General features: G+C 44.6%; 1 protein-coding gene across 1 annotated transcript in view; it reads right to left on the reverse strand.

Annotated features, from left to right (window-relative positions):
* Window positions 1–17,390, reverse strand: part of LOC146344021 (putative ATP-dependent RNA helicase DDX60) — an 85,198-nt gene that overhangs the window by 37,216 nt on the left and 30,592 nt on the right. Inside the window, 8 exon segments of the mRNA XM_084856415.1 lie at window positions 1,228–1,347; window positions 1,894–2,043; window positions 3,055–3,222; window positions 5,416–5,582; window positions 5,806–6,049; window positions 8,303–8,460; window positions 9,628–9,728; window positions 10,568–10,703. Coding sequence (XP_084712541.1) covers window positions 1,228–1,347; window positions 1,894–2,043; window positions 3,055–3,222; window positions 5,416–5,582; window positions 5,806–6,049; window positions 8,303–8,460; window positions 9,628–9,728; window positions 10,568–10,703 — 1,244 coding nt within the window.

Consider the following 17,390-nt stretch of genomic DNA (forward strand, 5'->3'; position numbering starts at 1 on the left):
TCTAACATAATCCCTGATACACTGACCTGGTTGGCACATTATGCTATGTCACCATGGGTGATTGCAACGTGGCTTAGCATGATGTCTGACCCCAATGTGCCTTCTCCATCGTAGGTTGTTTTTCACAAACAAACCATCCTGAGAACCCATGGCTTGTAGTAGGTTTGTTTAGGGTGGCTTGTAGTGATGTCCAAACCTGGTAATTTCAGCATGGGTTGTTTAAAATGGTGAGGGCTGCCTGGCAGAAATGGTAAAAAACCCTGCCAGCTGCTCCTTATATCTTGCTAATAATATCCCCTCTCTATTACATCTTGAAATGACACTAGTCAATTTACTCCTCCACTTCATGTTCTCCCTAGACAGTGATACTTTTTTTTTTTTCTACCTTTGGGAAGATTTGTGCAAATGTAAGATTATTTATTCCCCTTGCCCTCAAGGAGATTTGTACAAATTTAACTTTCCTTTTTTTTCACCTTCAGGAAGATTTGTGCTAATGTGGTTTAGTGGATTTGTGCAAATCTCTCTGAAAGTTAAAATAAGTACATAAAGGTAAATTTGTGCAAATCTGCCCGAAGGTAGAAAAATCCCATTACATGTGCAAATCTCCCAGAAGGTCAAAAATAAAATCTACCCCAAACCCTCTACTCTGCTAATGAGTGCAAATGTACTCATTAGCAGAGTAGGCTGCTGAGGTTGTGCTACAAACGCCCAGGGGATACATGCCAGGACCTGGGGGAGGACTAAGGTGGAAACAAGCCATGGCAAGCTTCAGAACACCTGATTGTCTGTTGGGAGTAGGGACCAGAGTGCCTGAGGTACTGATTCATCAACCACAGAGCACCCCACTGACTGTCAGTTAGTGACCAAACAACCAACCCACTGTAGCTTATTTTCAGGGTGACTAATTGTGACATGCGAACCAGCCCACTGTGGTGGCCCTCTAAGAGATGTCCTCCACTAATGCTTGTACACACACACAGATAATATTGGAAAGCTGAAAAATGGGCATTGATGGAAGCACAGTTGGAAACCATAAGAATATACAGGAAGACTAATATTTACCTCAATTTAAATCAGGAGTGCAAGAAGGAGTAGACTTAACAATGATCTATTTCCTATCCCTGAAGTTGATCAAAATATTCTTAGAGACATCACCTTGAGAAATTTAATTTAAAATCTGAATAAATAATTTTATTACCATATCAGATGTAGCAGCATATAACATACCTGACAATTCAGGACCACATGGCGATCACCTTGTGTGAGAACCCCACATAAAAACAGGCCATCTGAGAGTGCTTTGTTAAATCGACTATGAATGTTTGCCTGCACTTGATTAACAGTAGCCTGGTCATTAAACAAATAATATGCAACATAAGTATCAAATGTGCACTATTAAAAACACACACACACACACACACAAGAGTACAATCACAATAAAATTAAGCACTGACATACCATTGATTTCAAGGGTAGCATCCTTCATATGATTAAATTTCTCTCATTTTAACTAAAAGTCTTTACAAGTGTTTAGCTTTGGCAAGTTTTTGCCTAGAGTCCTCTATAATTTATAAATCAGCCCAAGTTCCATGTCTCAGATTGAACAGTGACCTGAAACTGCAGACCTGCACATACTTCTGCAGATAAGACAGATAAATATACGACCTTATGTGTTAAAAAGCCATCACACATACATATGTATACCACACACAGAGAAGACAATAAGAGACCCTTAAATTAGCTTTTACTGGGGTGATTGCTTAGCTAAGAACTATGAAAGTACTTCAAGATTTTATTCTGAACTGGTCTGAACCAATGTAAGGATCTATTGTGCACATATTGTTTTAAAAACTGGTAAAGTATTTTTAAATGCCATAATTAGTTGTGTCCTACCTGTGTAGGTGCAACATATACAACCACACTTTCATCACAGTCTCTCAGAATTCTCTCCATGCAATAGTAAGAGACATATGATTTTCCTGTTGATGTAGGAGCAACAATCACTGCAGATTCATTATGATCCAGAAGGTCAAGAATGTCTCTCTATATAAACAATAATGTGGTCAACATGTCAAGAGATTATCTTGATCATACATACATTCCACCATTCAGATGTGCTTGCATCTTTACACTATGTTCAAGTGAACTGGCTAAAACATTGAATATACCAAAGTTGAACTATTCATTTATTTAAAATATGTCTCAGTCTGGATTTCCTAATGCTCAAAGTGGCTTAGAACAAAATATTCTTTAAAAAATCTATACAAAAACAATTTAAAACTATGGCAGCAACATGCAATAAAACCCCTCAATAATATATTGTTCAGTGAACTTATATACTAACCAAAGGTCTTTACAAACAGTTGGGGCTTACACCAATGCCTAAGCCTTGGGGAGAAATCAGAGACATGTCTCCACAAGGAAGTTGTTCCACAATACTGGGGCAACCACAGAGAACAAACTACTGCATGCAACAGATGCCTTACTTCCTGGAATGAGGGAACCTGGACTAGAGACCTTGGAGATTACTTTAGTAGGCATATGGGTGTGCTCTTATGGGGAGAGGTGCTCTCTGAGGTACATTGGCCCCATGCCACATACATCTTTAAGGCTCAAAACAAGGTCACTGAAAGCCCCCTTCATGCAAGAATCTTCAGACAATTACTGGGCAGTGAGACTGTTAATATAGGCATCTACAGTGAAGAAGCCTATAAGTGAATAGCTGCTCTCATAGAGACATCCACATGGTCAGGAAACCAGCTTGATTAAGTGTTATGAACGCACGGAAGCCCACACGTCAGTTTATGCGTAAGCTTCTCCAGTGTTTTCAGGGCCAGGCCATGGGCAGCAGTCTGTCATGAGCCAGGAGCTATGGAGAAGCCAGTAGTCAGGACAGAGAGTAAGTCAGAACCAAAAAGACAAGCACAAGCCAGATCCCAGGATGAAAAAACAATGTCACAAGAATACATCAGAGCTCAGGAAGACCTTGTTGCTCAAGAAAGGTTTAACTGGAACACGATATAAGAAAACAGAGCTCACAGAATATGATAATACCTGCCATGTATCTGGTATAAAATCTTGGACCCTAGGATCCGGATCATTCCTCTCTTCCTTTATCAGGTACTGACTCATACATTGTAGCTGAAATCGAGCTGACCCCATGCCAACAGCATATGCCAAATGCTTCTTCTTTTTAAATGCATTTTTTCCCCCCTCTGGAACCTAGAAACATTTCAAGATTTGAATTAATTTGCATGATTTAAAATTTACCCTAGTGGGTTTTTTAACCATCTACATTTTTTGATGATATTTCTAGTTAATATTTTCTAATGTAAAAATATTGTTTTGGTTCACACAGACATTTCAGTTCCAACGAGCTGCTTTGACAGCAGCAACAGCAGAAATGGACACTTGCACAGCTTCTTCTAGATAAACAAGCTACAAGTGGCGAGTACAGTAAAACCAGGCTTATTGTAGAAACCTCTTTGACCAATACATAATAATTGGTCTAGTATGTAGTGCACTTTGAATTACGCTTCCAATATCTTCCCCTTTCTCTTGGGTGGAAGGACAAGGTGGGGATCTTCACAACAATGGAATGAGAAGTATTACCCAGATTTTCATGGAATCTGCTTTGGTCCATCAGGGACACATGAAGCAAGATAAGCTGAGTGTAGCGTACCTTTAAAATCCAGTTTTCAGGGATCACACAGTGCTTGAAATGAACATACTTCCAGGTGGGGTTGGGGGAGTAGAACTGAATATCATCAGCCTAGCAGGGGCTGCTCAACCAATTAGAGAGGCTTGTTTCTCGCCCCTGTCCAGGCCCCCCCTTGCTACTACATTATTATGAATGGAGAACAACTAATTTTTTTTTCCCATGTGTGCAGATTTCTCTGAAGAAGCCAAAATTCCCAGTTCTCAAGTGGAGCATCTGAAGGCTCTCCCTGAAAGCATCTCGCCACCACTCCATTTTACCGCATTCCAGCAATCTGCCACGGAGTTATTGCTTCCAACCCCCTCCCTTTCTCCTTCTCCCTGCTCACAAATAAGAACCTCCCATAAACCCAAAAGATTGGTACTGTGATAAAGCCTTCACATCAGAGAAGGGACTTTACATAACAGACAAAAAACTTTACATCACAGAAACTACAAAACGTCAGAGAAGCACAGCATTGAAATAGCGATTTAAGAGGGCATCGGAGAAGCGAAAGAGCGCTTTAGGGCAGGTGTTGCAAGTTACTAAAGTTAGCCTTTAATGCTTTAGTGAAATACCATGGCTCTGAATGCATAGAGATATGTTAAAGATTCACTGCAGGGGCGTGAGATTTATTTCCTATTTATGAGTAAATATGCATAGCAGGGGATATGTTAAAGATTAAAAGCAGGCTACCTAAGGTGAATGAGTGCCCCCACTACTGTGGTAACATAAGGGGTCACTGCTGCGCTCCTGGGGATTTTCTCAATGGGAAAAACTACTTAGATTGGGGAAACAAGAGGGAATGGGGCGTCCCACCCCCTTAACCATGTCACTGCCAGGTCACAGAGGCATGCCTAGGATTTAATGCAGGGGGGGCCATGGCACACTGTGGCAACACCGCCAGAGAGCTGCTTTAAGTAAAACATGAAAAGGAGTTTCAGAAAATGCAGCTTTTCAAGAGGAAAGCGGCTCGTTGGCAGCACACTGGTGACAAGTCATCTGTTGTGAAGGACCTCAGACTGCTCTAACTTTGCACCAAATCACTCATGAAGGCAGCCACTTGGTGAAACAGATGTTTAATTCCCATCAACGCTTCATCTTGGTTAAGACAGAGCAGGATGGGAGCTAAGCCTTCATCCCTGTAATTTTATCATGGACATCCACTTTTTGAATTAAAATCACATGGTGGTTATCTGTATAATTACAGTGAGGCAGCCTGTGCAGTTCTTTTAACACAGGTATAATGCATAGCTGGGTGCCTATTAATTACCAAGCCATATTCAGTGTTTTGTTGTTGACTTACAAAGCCCTATATAACTTGGGACCAAGATACCTAGCAAACCACCTTCCGTATAAATACCACGTCAGTCTTTAAGATCTTTAGAAGAGGCCTTGTTGGCCATTCCACAACCCACAGAATGTTGCCATGGAATATCACGAAAGCAAGCCTTTTCAGTAGTCAGGCCCACCCTTTGGAATGCCCAGCCCTATGCATTTCAGGAGACACCTTCTGAAAACCTGTTTACACAAGCCTTCCCTGGTCATGATGCTGCTCTGTTTTACTGGTGGTTTGTTTGTTGTTGTAACTTTTTATTAATATATTGTATTATATATGTATTTCAAGTGTGGTTTTTTGTATTTTATATCTAAACAGTGTAGAGATTTAATTATATTAAGCAGCACATAAGTATAACAAACATGTTACCGTAAATTACCTTGGTGTGTTCTGAAGTGGCTATCAAATTGTCAAATCCAAGATGCCTCAGATATTTGATAATTTGGTGGTAATCAGCCTCCTTCAATAAATCCTGATAGTTTGTGATCAGTGAATGGATTCTTCTCATAACTTCAACCGCTAAATTTAAATCTTTACAGGTCTGGCCTTGAGAAGAAAAACACAAAAGTTCACCTATCACAATAATCAAAGCCATTTATAATTGATGAAAACAGCCTCATTCAATTGATTACATGGTGGAACATTATTCAAAGATTCCAGTACAGGTGCTGAAGAAATAAGCCAGTAGAAGCACCCACGTTCTAGACAAATAATGTAGGGCAGGCAAATGTATTGTATTAAACGAAGACCTAATTCTACATTCATGTACCTTTATCATCACAGTGTTCTTTCCACCTGCCAAAGCAAGCATTTAGCCCAGCCATTTTAACTGTACATTTCACAGACTTATTTTGAAATGTTTTCAGAAATGTGTCCATATTATTAATTCCAGAGTTACAATTCTCTTGAACTTCCCTTTGAAGGTCATTCCACTGACTCTCTTCTTTTTCACTTATTTCATCAGCTTTCTTCTTTTTCTGCTTATCTACAGCAATTATTTCTGATTTTGTCTTCTATAAACAAAAGAATAATATAGATTGTAGCATATAGTTTATATTTGTGTAACACTTCAGATAATCTATAGGAAACATCCCTGGAAAACAGAGCTATTCTTATCACGAAAGACAGACAGACAGACATATACTGGGTTGGATCCAGACTCAGTTATACTTACTGCAGGACCAATGAAAGCAACGGGACTTAAGTCAGTCATGATGAATTTAAGTCCCATTGATTTCAATGGGTCTACTCTAAGTATGACTAAGACTGGAACCAACCTAATGCCTATAGCATGGCATGCAGATTCCATAGGCCACTGTGGTTTTGCTTTCATCCATATCAACTATGCGATCAGCCTGGATCTGAATGGCAGTGCATAAAGACCTGTGAAAATATGATGCATCGCATGAATGCACCCAATCCCCAACATCAACCCAGATGCGCATGTGCCAGATGTTTTCTGCAACTGTGATTTTGAGAATCAATTACTATGTGTGTTTTTTAAATAACAGGGCAAAATGTTATTTCTAAAGAGATCTTAAGGAATTACATAGCTGAGATATTAACAAAAAGATGTAACTTATTAGTAATGACATCCTCCTTACCAAAGGACTAGGAGATGGTCAATGTAGCACCAATACTTTTTAAAAAACAGATCTAGGAAGTATCTAGAAAACTATAAACTATCAGCTTAACTTCTTTCCAAGATATATAATAAATATTATTGTACATTTGGTAAACATTTAAAGTAGCTTCAGATGTGAAACTACCAAGGAAGCTAATGCCAAACAATCATATGGATCTCAATATTACCTCCTATTTATGCTGGCATATATCCAAGAAATATACCTATATTCTTATATCTCTCTTCTAAGCCTTGACTTTTTTACACTACCTCTTCCTTCACAACCAAGTCTACAGCTCTTAACATCCTATTATCTATCAGCTTAGGCTTATCTTTCTATTTACACAGTATCTGTATTTTAACATTCTTTTTTATTAGATGGATGTATTCTTCTCTTTTGAAGATGGCTGGGGAGGGCACTGTACACAGACAGCTGGTTCAGATGTAATGCTAAACTACAATTTAGTGTTATGAGGATGCGCCTAGCCGCCCACCAGGTGCTCATGATCCCCTCCTCCTCTGGCATGGCTGTGAGAAGGATTTCAGAAGCTTTTGCTTTCACTTTTGATTAACAGCAGCTTGCAGTGTTGTCCAAATCTAGACAAACTATTTTAAGAAACAAAGGTTAGTGTAAACAAGCCAACTTCAAGCCAAAGTTTATGAAGATGGTTTGTTTTCATTAACCATGGCTAAGATTAACCATAGTTTAGGGTGCGGATGACACACTAACTACCATTAATCTATAACCACTTCCACTCTGCTACTCATGGCCATGCTGGAATAGGAGAGGGGAGGCTAAGCTCACTCTCGTAATGCTAAACCAGGGGTGGACAACATGTGTCCCCCCAAGTGTGGCCCCCACCTCCCCTCACTGCCCCCACACCTGAAAAATGATGATGATGGTGATGATGATGATTAAAAAATTACAGAAATAGGAGTCTGGAGCACTATGGAGTGCCCAAAAGGTCAAATCTAGCTCGTTTGCAAGCTAGATTTGGCCCTTTTAGGGGTCAGTAGCTGCTATACAGCCCTAAACAGGTCAGATGTAGCTTGCAAGCAAGCTAGATTTGATCTTTTTGGCACTCCATTGTGCTCCAGATACCATTTTTTTCTGCAAATTTTTAAAATTCGTTTTTTGGGGTTGCTCAGTAGCCTGCAACCTGTGGGGTTGAGGGAGGTCCAGGGGACATAAATGGCCCCCGGACCTCCCAAAGTTGCCTACCCTTGTGTTAAACCATAGTTTATCATTAAATCAAAATGCAGCCATTAAGTTTATAGTTGCAAGACTCAACATCTTCAGTTTTCAGTCAGCTTTTGCAGAAGAGGACTGAAATTGCAAGAATAATGTTTAAAGCAGGGGTGGGCAACTTGTGTCCCTCCAGATGTTGTTGGTCTACAACTCCCATCATCCCTCACCATTGGCTATACTGGCTAGGGCTGATGGAAATCATAGGCCAAAAAACCTGGAGGGACACAAGTTGCCCATTCTTGGTTTAAGGGAAGGGGACGGGGGAAAGTTTAAAAATTGAATGGTGAAAAATAACAGATCCATGACAAACTATTTCAAACACCACTTCTAATTTTTGATATATGTGTGTATTAAAATTAATAAAATATAAATAAAAACAATTCCACATCTTACATGCTCTTTTTTGCTCTTCTTGACATCAGTACAAGTCATTTTTGAATCATTCAGCTCAACATCAATTGTATCTGAACTGAAATCTTCTTGAAACTGTCCATAAATACGCTGATATGGTTGTAATTCTGGATCATTTTGAAGGGCCCATTGCTCTTTGGCTGCTTATTCAAAACAGAAATATACTGTCATACACACATAGCCCCACCTCTCTATTTTACATCTCATCAACCTTACATTCCATCACTGGTGGTCATGAGCTAATTTTCCCTGTTCTGTAGCCACTTTGCTCAGGTCCTCCTACAACTCTTCTATTTATTTATAGAATTTATATCTCGTTTTCTACTGAAGATGTCCCTATTATCTGTTCTTATCAAATCATGTCAACTTTTATTATATAACCAAATCCATCTGAATACCACGTATTCAGCCAAATTAAGGATATATATCACAAAAACAGTAATACAAGTAGCAGAGCTTACTTCAATAGTATCACTTTGCCGTTCTTGCAATTCAGTATTCTGAGATCTACAAAGAATCTCAGCTCCCTTCTTTGATTTTTAGATGTACTACAATGCAGAACATAATGTGCTTGGTCTTCAATCAACTCTATGACAAACAGGCAAGTCTTTTCAGAATAAGGGACACATTGCTAAAATGTCCCCACTTTTCCATATACTATCAAGCTGGAAGCAGAGAGTAATTTTGTAAAAATCAAAATTATTTAAAAACGAGAAGTTGGTTTCCTACAGCTGCTATAGTATAGCAGAACTTTAATTCCATGGAGCTCAGATTATTTGGAGCTTATAGTAAATATACTCATGCTTTTAAGAAACTTGCTTTTGAGATGAAGCTAGGAAAATCATAACCAAATTTAGAAGAACAAAATACCAATTTAAAAATAAAAGCAGAAAAGAAAATTTACTTCTTCACAAATCAAACCAAACCTGTGTGCTATTCCTTTACAATAGTTCAGAACATACTATTGTAAAGTTTACTCAACTGATAATTATAAATAACAATAGAGACTACCAATGATGAAATAATTTGTAAATTCCTTTACAGGAAGATATCCCTCCCCCATTTCCCCCAAAGTGTTCATAAACTTTAATTCAGCCTGTCTTTATATTATGGAGTATTTGTGGGTTCAGATGCGCTGAAGTTGACATCGGCTGACCTGCCTAGAAAGGGTTCCCCATTCATTGCCTACCTTTTTAACCATCTGCTCCCTTTTATTGAAAGGAACTGTGCAGTCTGAGAATTCAAGAACTTTAAAGATGTATCAGGGTGTAGGCTCTTGATTAAGGTGAGTATTTTTATATTTTTACCTGCCCCAGCATAGTCATCAATGAGGGGTCTTCTTGAATGCCACCGCAGAGGATCAGTAACTTTTTTCCGCTTTGGTAGCGAGGTAACAGCAGGATCATTGCTTTAAAAAATACGTGTACATAAATTATAATACATTATAATGTTAAATTATAACATGTTCAATTATAACATTATAATCCTGTTTTTGAAAAAATAAAGGCTTTTTAATGCATGTGATATAGATATGTAAGCTCATAGGTTCATAAAAATACATTTGGACTACTATAAAGTTGTGATGACAGGAAGCTCGGTTTTACAGTAAATTAAGCATTTTGTTATGCATGAAGTTTACCTTCCTGCCAAATATTTGCCTGGTTGATCTCAGGGTCTGACTTTACTTGAAAAATTATAGAAAATTCATCATTATTATGAAATCCAGCTAGGTTTTAGCTTAGGAAATGTAAGTTGTACTGATAACTTTTAGTTCTAGCCTAAAGGCTTTTCTACATGAGGCATTTATCATGCGCTCATGATCATTTGCGGATTCTTTAGACAATGTCATGACCCTCCAGTTTCACTTCTGTGTCTAACCAGCATTTTCAGTGAGTTTTTTTAGAGCATGGAAAATGTGGCATTTAATTATGAAAGTGAAAGAAAGTGCTTTTTCACTTGTGTATTTGCATTATTCCACTAAACCATAGTGCCACTAGAGACTATGTAGTGGAAAAGCAGGAAAGGAAACACTGTTTGTATAGTCCTTGGATCTCAATTCTGCAATGAAACTGAAAGTAGATACAGAAGATTAATAGCCAATTAACAGCCTAATGTAGAAAAGCGCTAAGAGTAAAAGTATACATGGAAAATCCATGTTTCTGACTCAAAGAAGCCATAGTACAGCATGATCTTATCCCATATGCAGTCATTTAAATAAATCAGAGAAATTAAAGCATATATACATACCTTTTTAAAAATGGAAGTTCATTTAAAATATCTCCAGCAAATTCATCCACTATAGTACAATCCATTGGTATAAGCCCTAGATTAGGAACAGTCATTCTGGATACATTCCCATTAAATGATGCTGATGATGCTGATGCTGATAATAATAATATATATTAAAAAAAAGACTACAGCAGCATCTTCAAGAAAAAAAAACACCTTGATGTCAGCATGCAGGGAACAGTTGATAAAATATGTTTGTTCAGGTGCAGCATAGCAAGTAAAACAAAATCACCGGCATGCTGAGCATTTAATGTAGCTTGTCGTTTTATCCCTGAGTGTACACAGAGCAGCCTGGGAGGCAAGTGAAGACTCCTTATTTTAATACTGCTATTTGGTGGGGAAGGAAAAGTGGAGGGAGAGGATTAAATCTGGATCCCTGCCCTTTTGCTCAAACAGCCATTGTGGGTAGACAGGGGGAAGAAATGACAAAACGACACAAACAGATTTGGGGTAAAATAGGGCCACATTTATTAAATCTGCGAAGGAAGCACCGGCGGGCACGCAGCAAACAAGACCAACCTGACACGTGTTGAATGAGGCATTCGTTGTCTGGGGCGAGGTGTCCTCCATCGCTCCCCCAATCAGACATACCCAATTTTAGGCTGGGAGACCTTCCCCTGTCACCCCCCCTCAAGCCACAGAACCTGAGTGGGTGAGGATGGCTGGCCTCAGCAGTAAGCCGTATCTCCCTACTGGGGCCACAGAATCCAGAGCCAGAAACCTCGGGCCTTACTAGTCACCTGAAACGGTGCCTACGAATGCTCACCAGTCCTCTCCCCAGCGGAGTGCCCACACGGAGCCGCCACAGGAGGGCGACAAGCCTCTGCTTACTCGCCCTCCCCCCACCTGCGCCATAAACACTCCCAAATGCTCCCTCACAGATTGGCCAAAAAGATATCACTGCCTAGTTCGGTGAGATGAACACCATCCACTCTGTAGAGCATCCCCCGGGCAGGAGAAATGTTGGGGTGCGTGATGGTCTGGTCACCCTGTTTGATTAGAAAGTTCCCGATTTCCCTGTTGACCTTCTTACGGGCTCTATCCATGATGTGAGGATTCAAGCCATCCCTCCAAGCCACTCTGGGTAGCAGGTTGGACCAGATAATGGTGATTCTCGGCAAGCGACACCGAATCAGTCGCAAATCCTCCCAGGTTTTAAGAATGAGGGCCTTGCCCTTCAGCAGGCCTAGATTGTTCCCCCCTAAGTGCAGCACCAGAATCTGCGGGGAACCTTCCCCAGCCCTTGCTGGAATAATGTGGGCAGGAGGTGCTCCCAACGCATCCCGCGTCTGCTCAACCACTGAACGGTGGCATAGCGGCTGAGCCCAAGCTGGGATCTGCAACTGGAGGAGGCCCTCCAACCAGCCCAAAAAACCATGCTGTGCCCACAGATGAGCACCTTCACTGGTTCATTCGCACTCCAGCCATCTAGAAGAACAAGCAACAAGGAATGAATACAACTGACCTCACAGCCTTAAAGGCCCGGCAGTGGCCTCATGTAGGCCCGATATGCCTTGGCGCACCACCTGCCAACGGACTGCCCTTTGTCTGATGTGAACCCTAAAGATGCGGCGGTGGAGGCGGTCCCAATCCGAAAGGAATGTGTCCCGAAACGAAGTGCACCCAGACCCAACGCCTTTAAAGCTCGCTGCATGACTACCCAAAATTGATATTTGGTTAAGGGAGAGGAGTCACTATGGCAAAAAAGGGGGCCCAGGCAGATTACCCCGAACTTTGAGAAAATCTCCCAAGGCGGTGACCGGGCAGAGGTCCGGCACTGGGGCTGGAAACAGCGACATACTGACACCCCTACCCGCCTGGTCGGTCTTAGACTTCCTAAGCTGAATAAGGGCCACCTGCTGAGAAAACTGTAAGTTGCTGAACTGCAAGGCTCGTCCCAATAGGTCACCCCTAGCAGACGCGACCAACTCGGAAATCCTGAATGCTCCGAAGAATGCAGTGAATGCCGCCGCATGAAACAAAGTGGCCTCATGTGTTGAGTTGCACAATGAAGGCCACAGGCCCCGTAAACCCAGCAATGTATCTGGTGACAGACGGAGCCTGGGGTCGGGTGGCACTGGGGAGACCAACCCTGAAGCACCTGCCAGACCCAGAAGTCTGCAGTGTTGTCCGCCACACCCTTCATTTTAGACCAGAAGGCAAGTGCAGCAAGCCTTCCACTGATGGTCCAGGCCGCTAGACCCTGCCTGTGGGTGTCAACACAAAACTGAAGCAAGTGATCGACCAGAATTGGCCAACACTGTGGAAGATGTGCCGCCATCCGAAAGGAAAAGAACTCCCTACCTGATTTGGCGTAAGCAGCTCTCGTGCTAGGGGCTAAGGACTGCTGGATAGCCTGTTCTGCCTCTTCCAGCCAACCTCCCAAAGGGCGGCTGGCATGGTGTCCAGCATGGCATGCGCCCAGGGGGCCAGTTCTTGGGAATGCTGCTCCTGGTTACGTGACAATGCATCAGCTAAGGCATTGTCCATGCCGGGAATGTGCCGTGCGAATTAATGACCTGGACGGTGGCTTGATTGTCGCACCAGAAGAGCACAACGGAATTAGAAAGCTGGGCCGCCCACAAATGCACAGCAACATATATTGGGAAGAGTTTTAAGAAGGTAAGGTCCTTTCCCACACCCAGATCTAGCCACTATGCCGGCCACCGTGCGTGACACCATCTATCCCGAAACACAACCCCAAAGCCCAGGGCCCCAGATGCATCGGAGTGTATCTGCAGTTCTGCTTCTAATAATAACTCGCACTTTCAGAAGGAAACGCCATTGAACGTGTTGAGGAAATGTAGCCAAAGAGATTGTCCTTCATGGCGGACAATATCCGAATCCGATGGTGTGGTGAGCGCAGGCCCCGCATGGCATTACAAAGGCGTCTAAGGAAGGCCCTGCCGGGGCAATTACCTGACAAGTGAAGTTAAGGTGACCGACTACTTCCTGCAGGGCCAGTAACGTCACCTTCTTAGAATACAGCATGGGCAGAATCTTATCCTTTAGGGTCTGCAGTTTGTCTGCCGGGAGCCTACAAAGCTGCTTCACAGAGTCCAGTTCAATGCCCAGAAACTTAATAGTGGGGGAAGGGCCCTCAGTCTTTTCCTCCGTCAAAGGTACACCCAGCTCATCAGCAAGGGCAGAAAATTCCCGCATTATCCGAGTGCACTGGGGGGTGCTGGGTGGGCCCGCAAATAGGGAGTCATCAAGGTAGTGCACGACACAGGAACTGAACCTCTCAAATATAGCGCAGGATACCGAACATCCCATGGGTAGGCCCCTATCGACATAAAATTTACCGAAAAAACAGAACCCCAAAAGGTCATTGTCATCAGGGCAGATTGGCAAGAGGCGGAATGCGGATTTAATATCGCATTTCCCCATGAGGGCACCGGACCTTCACCATGGATACTGCTGTGTCAAATGATGTGTAATGGACTGAGCATAGGTGCTCAGGGATGGCGTCGTTCACCGATCCACCCTTGGGGAAGGACAGGTTGTGGATCAGCCAGTATTCACTCGCGGCCTTCTTTGGCACAATGCCCAATGGAGAGACCCTGAGATCAGGGAAAGGGGGGGAATCAAATGGGCCAATGACTCACCCCGTGTTCACCTCCTTATTGATCTTATCCATGACCAACCGTTCGAAACCCACAATAGATTTCTGATTCTGGGAAATTCGGGTGTGGCGTTGGCCCAGAAATGGAATCCTGAAACCCAGTGAAAATCCCTTGTCCAAATAGCGGGCGTTATCCTGGAGCGGGTATTGCTTCAAAAGGCGCCACAGGGGCCCCAACTTAATTGGACTGGGCCCCTTTTGGTGGAGGTTGTGGGCCACCGCCGGACTTCCTGCCACCCTGCCATTCCCGATTTGGGCCCCGCAGACCTTTGGCCTTTGGGCAGCCAATGAAGGCTTGTTGTCCCACACAAATGGAGCATGCACGGCGGAATCGGCATGGATTCTTGAAGCAGACGCCCTTGGAGCCAAACTCCCAGCAGAGCGCGCGGTGTTAAACCGCCTGTCCCGCCCCTGCCTTAGGGGCTGGGGCGGGCGTCAGCTTAGCTAAGATGTGCCCACTATCTGACTGATCACCAAAACCTGGCCTGGCAGGAGTCATAAACTGCAGCCAAAGATCCTGATCCTTGGCGTCCCAGCGCAATGTGGGGTCAAATGCGGCCCACATACAAAAAGGCCAGCCAAGCTCCACCGTCGTATTCGGTATAGGCCCTATATATGATATCCAAATACTTAGTGAGGACCCAACCACGCTCTGGGTGCTTTTGCTGAATGACACCCATATAAATTAAGAAGCCGGGCAGCCAGTTGGCCCAAGTGCGGGCCACCTTCTTACGCCTGACCCTCTCCTGATCCCTGTCGCCAGATTTCTCCCCCTCCTTTGTTTCTGACTCCCAGAATAGCAGGGAAAACATCGACAAAGTCTCCCCGTAGTATTTTCTCTCTAGTGGCAGGCAATAGGTGGTATCCCAGGGGGGTAGATGTCCCCCCAGTCGGGATTGCCCCTTTATCTATGTGGGCATAAGGGTCCTTATCGCTCGCCCCAGGCTCATCAGAGCCTTCGCCTACGGGGCCACGCCATACGGCAGCGCAAGCAACCATGGTGGATGGGGCATTTTGAGGAGCCTCCCTGTCACTGGCTGCGTGAGGCTCAGCAGCCGGGGGGGCAGTGGATGTCCCCCCCCCCTCGACCCTGCAAGCAGGGTTTGAAGCAGGGCCTAAGGCCCCGTGGGGTTGGGCAGACATAGGGATGCCAGTCACGTGAGCGGCCCCATGTGGGGCGGCATAGCTGTGGGCCGGGAGCGTGTATCCCAGGTAGTGGGGTGGTAGACCCGGTGAAGGGAACCCTGGGATACCCCCTGCTGGGGTGTTAAATGGCCAACCCATCCCTGCCGTAAAGGGAAACCACCCGTATGGTAGGAGCTGGTTCCAACCGGTCGGTGGTGCTATCCCCCCCAGTCCCAGAACCTCATCGGAGCCAAGGTTGGTTGCAGCGTCGGGGATCTGGCTATGGTCCAGAACTGCCGGAGCTGGTGAAACGGATGCCGGCGACCCTTGCGCGAGAAGGGGCTGCTCCGCAAGGGAGAATGCAGGTGCTGAGGCCGCTGTGGATGCAGCTTGCCCAGCGATGACCTGCTGCGAAGCCTCGATGGCTTCCAGCCTGTTTGAAATAGAAAGCAATAGATCTTTGTGAGCTTGCCCTCTAGTTACCCTTGAACCTGAAATCTGGGGAGCCCGCCTGGCAGGAGTGGTTAATGCAGGGATCCCTAAGTCCCTCTCAGCAGCCTCGAGCCTAGCCAGAATGAGGGCCATGTCAGGATCCTCATCCTTGGATGAGGAAGAGTCAGCCCTACGGAACTGGCACTTAGCTGGGCGAGCAAGCGGCTTTGCCCTTGCCTTCCCCCCGCCCAAACCCTTCTTGGGCGGCATCACTGTGTATTGGGTAATGCGCTACCCTCTCTCTTCCTTACACTATTTCTCATATATATATATATATATATATATATTTGTTATTATTATTGATTTGTTCCTTATTTATATATTTATATAATATTATCTCTTTTTTTCTTTTTTATATATATGTAAATATGCAAACTATCTTATTTTATTATTAATGTACTTTTTATTATTATTAATTCAATTATTTGTATGTATGTATGTATGTATTTATTTTAATCATGTTTTACTTTCCTACTTTCTTCCCCATTGTGAACTGCATCCAGGGACCCAAAAGGCACTGAGAGCAATATCCGGTGCCTTCCTTTCACTCCTCCCACCCCCCTTTTTTAAAATTTATTTTCTTCTTATTTTTATGGACTAATACTAAGGCGCTACAGGCCACCAGGGGGCATTGAAGCCTGACTCCTGCTGGACCGGAGAGGCTGCTCAGCTTCCAGCCAGCCGCTTAAAACGGCTATTTGGACCCGGGGGGAGGGGCGCCCTAAAGCACGGGAAACAGGTCGAGGGCACGGGAAAAACTTCCCCTAGCCCTAATCAGGCAGCAACGGGGAAAATACGGCTGCCGCCAAAGCAGCAAAATCGGACAGCAGTCAAGGAAACCTCCCCTACACACACTGTGCTGGCCCGACTGCGCTGCCGCCAAAATGGGGCCCCTAAGGAGAGGCGCGGAGCAGGTGGGCGTAAACTCCCCCCACAGAGTAAGAGGATCGCAGAGGGGCAAGCACAGGACCAGAGAATCCCCCCTCCCCTAAGCAGGCGATGGCCTATGAGCCGTGACAACCCTGGTGAGTCAGGGGTGTGTGGAAGGAGGCGCGGGTGAAGCCTCACGCTCGAGCTGTGGGGGGGGCAAACCCCCGTTGCCGAGGGCTGCCTCGCCCTGCAGATGCCACCGCTGCAAGAGAATCTCCCCACCCCAAAGCCGACGCTGGCCTGCGAGCCGTGGCAACCCTGGTGGGTCAGGGGCGCAGGGAAGGAGCTGCGGGCAAAGCCTCGTGCTCGTGCCATGGGTGGGGGCAAACCACCGTTGCCGAGGCCCGCCTCGCAAAAGATGCCGCCACTGCCAAACATCATCGCTGCCTCCTCCCCGATGCCTTCTCGGTGCCTCAGCCGCTGCCAAGGACCGAGGATGCTGCCGAGGATGCCACCGCTGCCGAGGAACTCTAAAGCAGAGCTTGCGCAGGAGGAATGAAGAGGAGGCTGGGGGCAGCGTGGCCTAAATATCGGCCGGCTCGACCCCACCCACCGCTGACGCAAGGAGCGAAGGCCAGTGGCCTTCGTCCTTGTGCCGTCTGCCCCATC

Source organism: Heloderma suspectum, chromosome 5 (genome assembly GCF_057233095.1).
Source record: "Heloderma suspectum isolate Gila_16-S chromosome 5, 16-S_ref, whole genome shotgun sequence".
NCBI lineage: Eukaryota > Metazoa > Chordata > Lepidosauria > Squamata > Helodermatidae > Heloderma > Heloderma suspectum.